This window comes from Lynx rufus, unplaced genomic scaffold (genome assembly GCF_022079265.1).
Source record: "Lynx rufus isolate CCGP_SWC_20201006 ecotype Redwood Valley unplaced genomic scaffold, mLynRuf1.p SCAF_10, whole genome shotgun sequence".
Classification (NCBI taxonomy): domain Eukaryota; kingdom Metazoa; phylum Chordata; class Mammalia; order Carnivora; family Felidae; genus Lynx; species Lynx rufus.
Genome location: NW_025814824.1, coordinates 80,259,200 through 80,271,379, shown reverse-complemented (window position 1 = coordinate 80,271,379; position 12,180 = coordinate 80,259,200). Strand labels below are relative to the sequence as shown.

General features: G+C 37.6%; 1 protein-coding gene across 1 annotated transcript in view; it reads left to right on the top strand.

The window, feature by feature from the left end:
• Nucleotides 1-1,013: 1,013 nt before the first annotated feature.
• C5 (complement C5) overlaps nt 1,014-12,180 on the top strand; it is an 84,421-nt gene continuing 73,254 nt past the window's right edge. The window contains exons 1-4 of the mRNA XM_047099723.1: nt 1,014-1,078; nt 4,718-4,910; nt 7,641-7,803; nt 11,826-11,896. Coding sequence (XP_046955679.1) covers nt 1,014-1,078; nt 4,718-4,910; nt 7,641-7,803; nt 11,826-11,896 — 492 coding nt within the window. The remainder of the gene's footprint in view (nt 1,079-4,717; nt 4,911-7,640; nt 7,804-11,825; nt 11,897-12,180) is intronic.

Sequence of the window (12,180 nt, the reverse complement as noted above, 5' to 3'; positions counted from 1 at the left end):
CCTATTAGGTACTAAGGTAGATGAGTACAAATATAAGGAAGATTGTACATAAAATTTTTTCTAGCAAACATAAAACATACAAATCTCAAGGATAAAATTTTATTTCATTCTAAGTTAATAGACTTGTTTGTTATAGGAAGCTTTTTTTTTCTTCAGCTCTTCTATTAAAATTATTAAAATCTTCATTGAAAGGTATAAACATGAGTTTATTTTTAAAAAAAGATATTCTGCATCTGAATGAATGCAAATTTGGAATTTGTGTCATATGAATTAATAGATATTGGAGGATATCCATTCCCTGCTAAATAGAAAAGTATTTGATGGGTTATTTCCTAGAAAACAATGCCAGTGTCCTCAGCATGGCATTTTCATTGCCTATCACAATCTTTCCTCTACCTAATGTTCAGCATCTTCTGTAGACTGGGACAGACCAAGGAACAATTCCATAGAGCTTCTCTGAAGATCTGTCTTATCCTTAGGCCATTTCCAGTGCCAATGACACGACCACTCAGGATTTCTCTAGAAAGATTACTTCATGAGCCTTGTGTAAACCAGAGCTATCCTAAAATCATCTCATTTTGAAACTGAATCCTGGTGGGTCTCTGTCAGTATCACAGCATATAGATTTATCAGAGGCATGCTCACAGATTGATACAACTTCAGAGCAGGTGTCCTGGTCAAAAGGAATAAGGCCAAAGGCAAAGAGATCTACTGGCTTCTAGCTTTGAGCCATTCATTCTACTGTCAAATTCCCATGTTAGAATCTCCTTATTTGTATTAATCAAAATAAATCTCTAGGTGTAAATCCCTTTCTAAAAGATCTCCTACCTCTGCATCTGGGCATTAAAGGGTGTTTTTCAGTTCTGATTTTAGTTTTCCGACTTAAAAGTCCCTCTTTCTGACATTAATAATTAACCAGTAAACTAATGTACCCAAATTCTTCAATCTCAGTTTATTTAAAAGGAGAGTATCTTCAAAAAGGTTATATCCATGGTTTACTGATACCTCCAGCCATGGGCCTTTGGGGCATACTTGTTTTTTTAATCTTCCTGGGTAAAAGTTGGGGACAGGAACAAACGTAAGTAAAAGAACCCATCTTCATTTATCAATGCATCTTAGTTGTGATGAGTGAAAAATAAATTCAGTAGATGGTGCGAATTTGAAAATAACTTTCTACTTCCTAGAGCACCTGGTGAATAGTCTCACCTCTGAATGAGAAAGTCATGGAAGCATTTTGATTTGAGGAGTGGCTTACAACACAGCAGCTTTATGGGATTGTTATTTATAAAAATCTACATAAGTGATTGTTTGAATTCCTCTTCAGAAGAGCAGAAAATAAACTCAAGATAATAAACTTTCTTGCCATTGATTGCTTATTTCTATTTGGTTCATAATTTTCTTTGTATATTCCATGTACTTATTGTACATAGTAAAGCACATGTTACTTTGAGGTCAATTCTAATACTATGATTTGAAAACCTATTGTAACTGTTTCTAAATTTATGAATTAATTCTTCACAAATTTTGGTGTTATAGAAATATTGTGCATTTTAAAGTATTTCTTAAAAAATACTGGTTTGGGGGCGCCTGGGGGACTCATTCAGTAAAGCATCTGACTTCGGCTCAGGTCACGATCTCGAGGTTCATGCGTTCAAGCCCCATGTCAGGCTCTGTGCTGACAGCTCAGAGCCTGGAGCCTGCCTCAGATTCTGTGTCCCCCTCTCTTTTTTCCCCTCCCCTGCTCATGCTCTGTCTCACTCTGCCACTCAAAAATAAATAAATGTTAAAAAAAAATACTGATTTTGGGGGCACCTGGGTGGCTCAGTGAAGCATCCAACTCTTGATTTCAACTCAGGTTATGGGTCAGGCTCTGCACTGACAGCGTGGAACCTGCTTGGGATTCTGTCTCCCTCTCTGTCCCTCTCCCGCTCGTGCTCACTCTCACTCCCTCTAAATAAATAAATAAATAAATGAATAAATAAATGATTTTGTATCTAGAAATAGCATTTTAGTACTGAAAAGGAACTGGAAAGTATCTAATTGAACCTACTTATTTCACATATAAGGATAAACCCAGACAGAGGGGAAAGTGACTTGCCAAAGATCATGCTGCTGGAGGGAGACAAAAGCAGGGCTTGTATTAAGGATTCTTTTTTTTTTCCACTTTGGTTTGCTTTTTCCTTTTTTTCATTTTGTCATAAATGTATACATAAATATTGAAAATATAAATATAAATGTATACTCAGGATGTCATAAATTTACAACACTCTCCCACCCCTATCTGAGTTTCTTACATGGCCACAATCTTACCCCCTTCCCTCGGTAGTTTTTATATACTCGCTTTTGAGAGGCAAGTGGCAAAAGTTCAGGGAGATTGAGATTAAGTGACTTCAAATTAGTAGTAGAATTCGGACTAGAACCTGGGTCTCATGATTCTGAATTCTTTCTACTACACCGTACTGGCCCTTAATAAGCACCTCCTCTCTTTCTCTGAAAAAATGACAGTGTGCTATTTACAGCATAGCGAACAATATACTTAATTTGACTGATTGATTCAACAAAATTTATTGAGCACCTACCATGTGATAGGCACTAGGGATGTAATAGGTGGTATAAAGCTTGCATTCTAGTGGGAGAAGCAAATGATGGGTGGATGAATGAACCAATGAATGAATGAATAATATTAGGTGGCTATCAGTACAAGGAAGAAAAAAATAGAGTCAGAGGATAAAGAAATGATGGGGCCTTACCCCAAAGTTGTAGAAAGTGAGAGGAAGCAAATTATGCAAATATCTGGGGAAAGAGTATTCCAGGTAGAGGCCAAAGTCATATTTTTGCCTCTCTGCAAGCTCAGTGGCCTGATCTTCTTTTCTTTTTAAAATATTTTCAATTAATTTCTTTATTTTGAGAGAGACAGAGAGAGCGAGTGGGGTAGTGGCAGGGGAAGAGAGAATCCCAAGCAGGCTCTCCACTGTCAGTGGAGAGTCCAATGTGGTGCTCAAACTCACAAACCATGAGATCATGACCTGGGCCAAAACCAAGAGCCAGACACTTAACCAATTGAGCCACCCAGGCGTCCCTGGCCTGACCCTCTTAAACTGTTGAAAGAAAATAAGAAAAGTAGGATATATTTTTTTAAGAATGATTTTTTTATGTAAACAGATTGTGGTACTGATAAGCCAATAAAGACTAGAATCTGTATGAAGGGTGATTCCAAAGCCATTTTTTAGGGACTTCTAAATACTGAATACTTTATGTTTTATCACCACCACCACCACCACATGGACAATTCAAAATTAAAACAATATTAAACTGAAAAAGATAAAACTTACGAGAATGCTGAAATTAAAATAGCGTATTTTTCTAGATTTTTCAGATTGCATGACTCTTGCTATCTAGTTTAGTATAGCAATTGAAATTGTTAACCCAGGAAACGGGCTGCTTGGGTTCAATTCCTAATTCTGTAACTTAACTGTGTGACCTTCGGCAAGTAAATTATCAGTTTCTTCATCTGTAAAATGGGAGTAATAATAAGATCTTCCTCACAGAGTGGTTGTAGCACAAAGTGAGTATATCTATCTACCTATCTATCTATCTAGTTGTTAAAACAGTACCTGGCACAGATTTCAGGAAATGTATCTTATTATCAGCAAAACTTAACTTTTCTCATTTCCTCCTCTTCCTGGGTAAGCATTTGAGGAATTCAGATGATGGTTGGAAATCTGGAGATCTTTTCCCTCTTTTACAATTTGTTTGCTGCCAGATGCTTTAAAAGGACTTAATTGTTTCCAAATTAATTTCATTTGTTACCAAAGACTTCCTGACTTTTTAAACGTCATATTGTTGACAGGGGCCCGCAATAATTCTGCCAGGTGCCGTGGCAGGTGGCCTCCAGGCCTGTTCGGCCACTTGAATTAGTCCGTCACTGTGACCTTTTGGGTTGGAGCACACTTTTCTTTTCCTGTGTAATCACACACATGGCTCTCACTATCCAAATTAGCCACTTTCATGAAATATAACTAAGAGTTTATATTTGTAAGTGTTCTTTTAATAAACCAATGAAAATACACACATTTAAACAATTTATTTCAAAAACCTATATAGACTCATTTGCATTCTTGTATAAACCATGTGAAAAAAAATACTGGGAATAGCTTTTAACTCATTTTAGTCAAATTAAGGAAACTTAACATTTATCGAGTACTAAGCATGCTAGGTGTTTTCATATACATATTCTCATTTAGTCCTTACTGCAAGCTGGTAAAGAAGGTGATATTTTCACAGGTAAATTATTTTGGTCTTAGAAAGGGTTAGTGACTTTACCATGGTCACTCAACCAGTAGATGACAGACTGGAATTCAATCCCTGGTGCCTTTGTCGCCTTCTTCTTCATTGAGTAAATATATTGACCTTAGGTACATATTCCAGCCAACAGCATTCAAAGTCTCTCTTTGCTACCGCGGCTCAGGGAAAGTGTTATTAGTACCTTTCTAAATGCTAACTAAATCTCCAGCTCTGTTTCTCAAGTCTTAATTCCAAGCTTCTTCTTGGAAGCCATGCTGAAATTATCATAGATCACTAATAAACTTTGATTTAAAAATACCACTTTTGAGAAAATGTGCCTATTTGAATTTCTCACGTGAGATGAAAAAATAAGAAACACGACAAAATGCAATCACCTAAAGATAACGGCCCTTTTTTTATCCTGTTTCAACAGGTATGTCATTTCAGCGCCAAAAATATTCCGTGTTGGAGCATCTGAAAATATTGTAATTCAAGTTTATGGATACACCGAAGCATTTGATGCAACAATCTCTCTTAAAAGTTATCCTGATAAAAAATTTAGTTACTCTTCAGGCTATGTTACTTTATCCATGGAGAACAAATTCCAAAACTCTGCAGTCTTAACAGTATGTATTTATTCTTCATCTTCTTTATACATACAGAATATTCTCAACAAAATGTGTACCAACTTTGAATGTTGTAGAGATTTGGCCATTTATTATCACTCACCACCGTGTAATTATTAAATGATGTCAGTCACCCCTGATAATATAGATGAAACAGAAAACTCTAAATGGAAGAGTTGTATCTGCTTTTTGAGCAATGCATGTAAATTGTAATGATCGTATTGAAAAGTAAAATTGTACTAATGCAAAAATATTTGGAAATGAAGTGAAAATACTAGCTAACTGTGAAAATTACCATTACAAAGAAATTGAAAAATATGAATATGCATCTTGATCTGTAATGCACTGCCTACAAAACCCCAACGATGCTATAGAACATTTGTTAGCTTGAACTCCAATATTCTGCAATTATAGCTTCCCAAACTAATAAAATTATTGGTTACCTGAGTGAACAGCTCCCATTGACAAACTGTATCATTCTGGATCAAATAACTTTTCCTTCTATGAAGATATTGTAGTGTACCTTGGTTAGAGTAGTGTTTGCAGCCATTTCTTATTTAAAATTCTAACTAAAAATTACTTCCTGCTCAAAATGCTGTTTTAAATTCTGATATAGATTCAAAAGTAAACAACCAGGGGCGCCTGGGTGGCGCAGTCGGTTAAGCGTCCGACTTCAGCCAGGTCACGATCTCGCGGTCCGTGAGTTCGAGCCCCGCGTCAGGCTCTGGGCTGATGGCTCAGAGCCTGGAGCCTGTTTCCCATTCTGTGTCTCCCTCTCTCTGCCTCTCCCCCATTCATGCTCTGTCTCTCTCTGTCCCAAAAATAAATAAACGTTGAAAAAAAAAAGTAAAAAAAAAAGTAAACAACCAGAAAATCAAAGACAACTAGACATGGAAGGGGCTCTGAAGCTCATTTAGACCAGTGTTTCTTTAAAATGAGCTCCTTAAAAAATAATCTATATTTGAAATTTTAAAAGAGCTTAAGATTAGAGGGGTGCCTGGCTGGCTCGGTCGGTAGATTGTGCACTTGTGGTCTCGGGGTTATGAGTTCAAGCCCCACGCTGGGTGTGGAGATTACTTAAAAATAATAAAATTAAAAAAAAATAAAAATAAAAAACAAAAGAGCTTAAGATGAGAATTATATTGATATTCTATATTATAAACAATAAAAAGTCAGCACTGAGAGTCCTCCAGAACATTTTATCCGTTATAAAATTTTTTAAGTTTATTTATTTATTTTTGAGAGACAGAGAGACAGAGAGAGTGAGAGGGGGAGGGACAGAGAGAGAGGGAAAGAGAGAATCTCAAGCAGGCTCCGCACTGTCAGCACGGAACCCGATGTGGGGCTTGAACTCACAAACCATGAGATAATGACCTGAGCCAAAACAGAGTTGGATGCTTAACTGACTGAGCCACCCAGGCACCCCACATTTTATCCTTTAAATGGAGTCTGTATATTATTCAAATTTGAGAAACACTGATCTAAATAAATTGTAACCAAATGTAGGAAGTTTTTCATTAATGTTCTTGATTGCAAATCCTCTAATCTCTTAAATACTTCCAGTTACTAGGTTTATTAAGAATTAAAATTAATTTCCCAATTAATTTCAGTAGACACTCTTATATCTGATGTCACTGGCCACACATGTGTGGCTGTTACCTTTAAATTTAAATCAATCAAATTTAACTGCAATAAAAAATTCAGTTCATCAGTCACAATAACCACATTCCAAGTGCTCAAATAGCCACATGTGACTGGCGGCTACCATATCGGACAATGTAGATATTGAACATTTCCATCATCACAGAAAGTGCTCATGACTTGACCAGACTTAGATAGTTAATTGAAAGAGTAGATTAAGTAGGCAATCATAAAACTTGATGCATATCTTCGGCATTTAATTTTACATTGTAATGTATCTTTGTTTGCCAATTGTTTGATGTTGTGCCAAGGTCTTTTCTTTAAGCATGGACACCCTGGTTGGAGTGTCAAATCTTATTTATTATGCGTTGCACCTTTAAGAAATCATCTTTGTTTACAGTTTCTGTTTCTTTAAAGCGGAGAAAGAATGTAAAGACACTTGTAAAGCAATCTGAGTGCAGAGTCTTTATAGGTTTTTACTGTCTTCCAAACTTTGACAGTGATCTCACAGATTTAATTCCACGGCTGTTGGTTTTAGGGATTAACTTTTACCCCATGTTACCAAAGCCTGAGTTTTCATAGAAACACTTTTCTTTCTTTTATTACTCTTTATGTATTATATTTGCATATCATGCAAACGTATGTAAAGTAATTACAATTACATACACCAAATGAGAAAGCAGGCAGGTCAACCCGTGGGGGCAGAAGGATAGAGAGAGTACAAAGTGTCCTGAATATCAGGCAGGATGTGGCACTGAGGGAGTGGAGAGCATGGGCTAATCCAGTGAGCTGATGAAATGAACGTTTTGTTAAGAAGCTTCTATAGTAGCAGCTTTATTAAAGGTATATAAAATTTAGGAAACATGGAAACCAAAAGACTTTTAATTGCTTAAGGCTAAATCCTGACTATGATATTTGACAGTGACACACTTTGGGTAAAATTTATTCAGTATTCTGGCTCCTCTACGACTTTTAAATGGTTTAATACTCATACCCATTTTTTTGTTCTATTGAAATGACAGTAGGACTCAGAAAACCAACAGTTTTTATAACCTAAAAACTATAGTCCATCAACATTTTCTTTAACAGGTACAACCCAAACAGTTGTCTGGAGGACAGAACCCAGTTTCACATGTGTATTTGGAAGTTGTATCGAAGCATTTTTCAAGATCAAAAAAAGTGCCAATAACCTATGACAATGGATTTCTCTTCATTCATACAGACAAGCCTGTTTACACTCCACAACAGTCAGGTAGGGTATAAGATGCCTCTTCCTCTGTGGTGGAGAGGGGGGGATTAACATTATACTGTAGAGTTTTTTTTTACACTTGAAATTAAATGGACACAAGTTTCCCACTTGATCAAAAGAGTCTCAATTCCCAATGACTTCTATACTTATAAATAGCATTTTAATCTAAAATTTATATAGAAATTACTAAATACACCATGTAAGTATAAATTTTAAATTTGTATGGAAAGTACAAAATGAACCATTATATAATCTGCCCCATTAGTTGTTTCCATGGAGAAAAAAGCTTTTTTAAAAATTTCGAAATATTGTGTTATATTTTATTTATTAAACAAGTAGAAGATGTAATTGCAAATATAATTTTGGAAATGAGAAAATAATTTATTATGGAGCCATGTTCATTTTTTAAAAAGTTCCTTTGACTTTAGAGCTATTCCTCAAATTCAGAAAACAAATCCAACCCTAGGGAATCAGATGATTCAGCAAAGAATAAATTAGATAACAGATATATGGATATTAATTTTCTGAGGGACTCTACTTAAGAAAGTTTCTAATAGAATATTGCTTCATATTCGTGGTTCCTCTGTTAGTGGGAGAAAGGGCAGGATAGCAGGCAACATTCTATGACTGATAGATGACTGGATTTATTCCCAGTGAACCAAAAGTAAAACTCAAAAAAGTGTAGGGGTGCCTGAGTGGCTCATTTGGTTGGGTGTCTGACTTTGGCTCAGGTCATGATCTCACAGCTCGTGAGTTCAAGCCCCGTGTCAGGCTCTGTGCTGACAGCTCAGAGCCTGGAGCCTGCTTCGGATTTTGTGTCTCCCTCTCTCTCTGCCCCACCCCTGCTTGCGCTCTGTCTCTCAAAAATGAATAAAGGTCACATGTCTGCAGTCAGTTGACTCCTCTGTATCTTCTTCTCACCATCGTTAACTTTTGAGTACATCAAAGATAGCATTATAAGAGAGTTACATGTGGGAGGGGAGTTTATGGACTTTCAATAATGTTATTGTTGGTGAAGGACAGGGGGAAGGGTAGAGGGACCAGCCAGCTTTGTGGAAACACTTTTCACACAGTGCATACTTGCTAAATGTTGGTTGACTTTGGTGATGACAGTAGTAGGAAGGAACAGGCCTAACCATGACCACTGCAGCAGGAGTTCCTGTTCAGACAAGCTCAGAAAGGAAAGGCCTAGAAAGGGTGGGATATTGCTGTCAGCTTGGACAGATTGTCATTGGCAGAGTAATAGCATCTCTTGACTCCAGGAAGAGGACTTAGTATGTACATAGAGCCCATAAAGCTTGGGCCCTTTAAAACGTAATCATACCTTGGGGTGCCTGGGTGGCTCAGTCGGTTAAGCGACCGACTTCAGCTCAGGTCATGATCTTGAAGTCCGTGAGTTCGAGCCCCACATCTGGCTCTGTGCTAGAAGCTCGGAGCCTGGAGCCTGCTTCGAATTCTGTGTCTCCCTCTCTCTCTGCCCCTCACCCGCTCACACTCTGTCTCTCTCTCTCTCTCTCTCAAAAACAAACTTTAAAACATAATCATACCTAGAAACAGACATATCTTTGCCCTTGTCCTCCTCTTATATCAAAGGACTAATCTAGGAGATTAGACACTCTGGAGCCAGATTGTCTGGGTTCAAACCCCAGCTTGGGCTGTTGTGAGCTCTATGACCCTGCACGTGTTACTCAACCTCTCTGAGCCCCACTTTCCTCATCTGTAGAATAGAGATAATACTAGAACTTACCTCACAGAATCGTTGTAAGAGATAAGTGAATTCATATGGATAAAGCACTTAAGACAATGCCTAGCTCAGAGTAAGCACTAGGGAAGTGTTTCCATTACTATTTGATCTGTGGAATAGCACAAAGCCTCATTTACACAGAAGAAAAAAAATTACTTAAGTCATTCTCTTAGTAGAACTGATTAAATCTTGTTATTTCTAGCTCTCATGTCTTGATCCACACATTTAATCTGAAGATCCTTGAGGGATTTAGTGTAACCATCTTTAAGGCTAAAGGCTTAAGTCTTCGAGGCTTTGTAGGTTAAGGACTTCAGAATATTAACAAAAATCCTTCAATTCCATACAACCTGTGTCCTGCCTTCCCCTCCAGCTTTATCACCCACCATGCTCCCCCTCATCTGTGGAAACCAGTCAAACTGACCTCTTTCTAGCTGCTTTCTCACACTACGTTCCTGCCTGTATGTATTAAAGCCTGTATATCTCTGCCTGGTACATGCATGCCCCTCGCCCCCGCCTGCCTTATTAACACCCACTCGATTCCCACACGTCATCCATAGAGCACAGCCTTCTCTGACCTCTATGACTGCTTCAGATCCCCCTCTTCTATGCTCTCAGAAAGCCAGGCAGTGTCTTTGTAGTGCTTCTCACCCTGGATTGCACATACACTTGTGATATCACGGGTTCGCTCTCTCCTCCACTCCGTGTCTGATTTTCTTACAGCCCTATCTCCAAGTCTAGCATCGTGTCGACACATAGAAGGCATTCAATACGCTTTTTTCAAAACCTAAGAAGCCATTATCTTTGGTACTAAAGAATTATATTGATCTTGCCTCCAATACACTGTTGCCATGAATACAAGATTAATTTTCTAATCTAGACTCCAACTGGGTAAAAAGTAGATATGTAGCAGTTGTAGAAATAACAATACTAAAATAAAAGTAATAAGCACTCGTTGAGTAGTTTTGATGCTCCAGGCTGTGTAACAGCTTTGTCTCATTTGGCCCTCACAATGCTACAGAATGGATACGAGCAGTTCTGTTTTACAGATGAGGGAACTAAGATTTAGAGGGATTAAGTCTCTCACTCCGGGGCGTGCTAGGAAGCGACCTTCCCAGGAATGAAACCAAAGTTTTGACCCCCAGAGTCTCCAGGGCCTGAGCTCTTAACTTTTTGTGACATACTGCATCTGGCAGCATCCCAGTGACACTCAGTCTGAACTGGGTATGTCCCTAATGCAGAAGGGAGGACACGAGGCAGAAGGGGGATGAGGGCAAGGGGGACAGCAGAGTGTGCATGGCGGGGGGGGGGGGGGGGGTAGGGGGGTGGGGGGTGGGAGGGGGGTGGCGGGGGGGGGCAGATTTACTGAACATTTTGCTTTGACCTTATTGAAACCAATTTTAGAGAGCTTAATGTGGCTTCTTTATGTAGAGCTTTGCATAATACTAACCCTTTAAAAGGATTATGGCTCCACTTCAATTTTATTTTGTGGCTAAAGTTTTGGCCATGAAATGATTTGAGCATCAGTAAATGAACATCAGGGAAATTACAATATGTCGTATGGGAAGGAACTAGATCAGCAGGTCTCAGGCAGTTAAGAGTTCAATTCTAAGCAGATGCATTTGCTTAAAAGGCAGGGAAGGATCTATTAGCTGGTGGAAACAAATGAAGAGAACTAATTGTTCCTGAGCCCTTGCCATTACACATTCAACAATGACAGAACAATGGTAGGATCTGGCTCAATGAATCTAATAATACCACACAATTCAAAGCTGCCATTAGCAACAGGGATACTTTGGGGGCCTTGCTGGTTTTTATAAGTGCAAAAGTGTATAATGTTGAAATCAAACTACCTCATTTTCCACTGAAATCTTCAACTCTTATACGAGACATTATATTCCCATATAACCATATGGTAGAGATCACTATGAAATTCTTTTTTTATTTACCATGAAATTCTTGATAAACAGTGGCCTAATGTGTGCTCCCCAAAAAGTTGTATGGATATATATTTTAACAAAATGACCTGTACTTTACTTTCACTAGGAAAAGTAGCTCTTTAAAGACATCCAAGAGAATTCTCTTTAAAAGAAAATAATCTTCAGTAATGTATATGTCTGTAAACTAACTTTTTCTTTCTTCTAAATATGGATTTTTTCTGTGTAGATTTTTGTGATTGAGTTTTTTTTCATTATACTCATCTCTTTTAAGGATGATTATTGTAAAAAAATCAAAATACTCTTGTGTTTAATGGAAGTTTTGATAATATCAATTATTCTTACAGTAAAGGTTAGAGTTTATTCACTGAATGATGACCTGAAACCAGCCAAAAGAGAAACTGTCTTAACTTACATCGTAAGTATGTTATTTATTTAAATAATAATTTAGCTCATCTTCAGGATTAGGTATGTGGTTCCAAAACTCTGTCCTAACCCCACACTAACTCATTCAATGTTTGGTAAACGGTTATTGAACATCGTCTGTAAGTATCACATTGTAAGTCTATACCTCGACAATAGATATATGTAAAAAAAACTCATGAAAATTAACTTTCAGCAGTTATGACTTTGAGCTAAACGCTTTAAATATATCCTTCATGATTCCTTTCTTAAAAAGCATCAATCAACCACTAAGAGTTG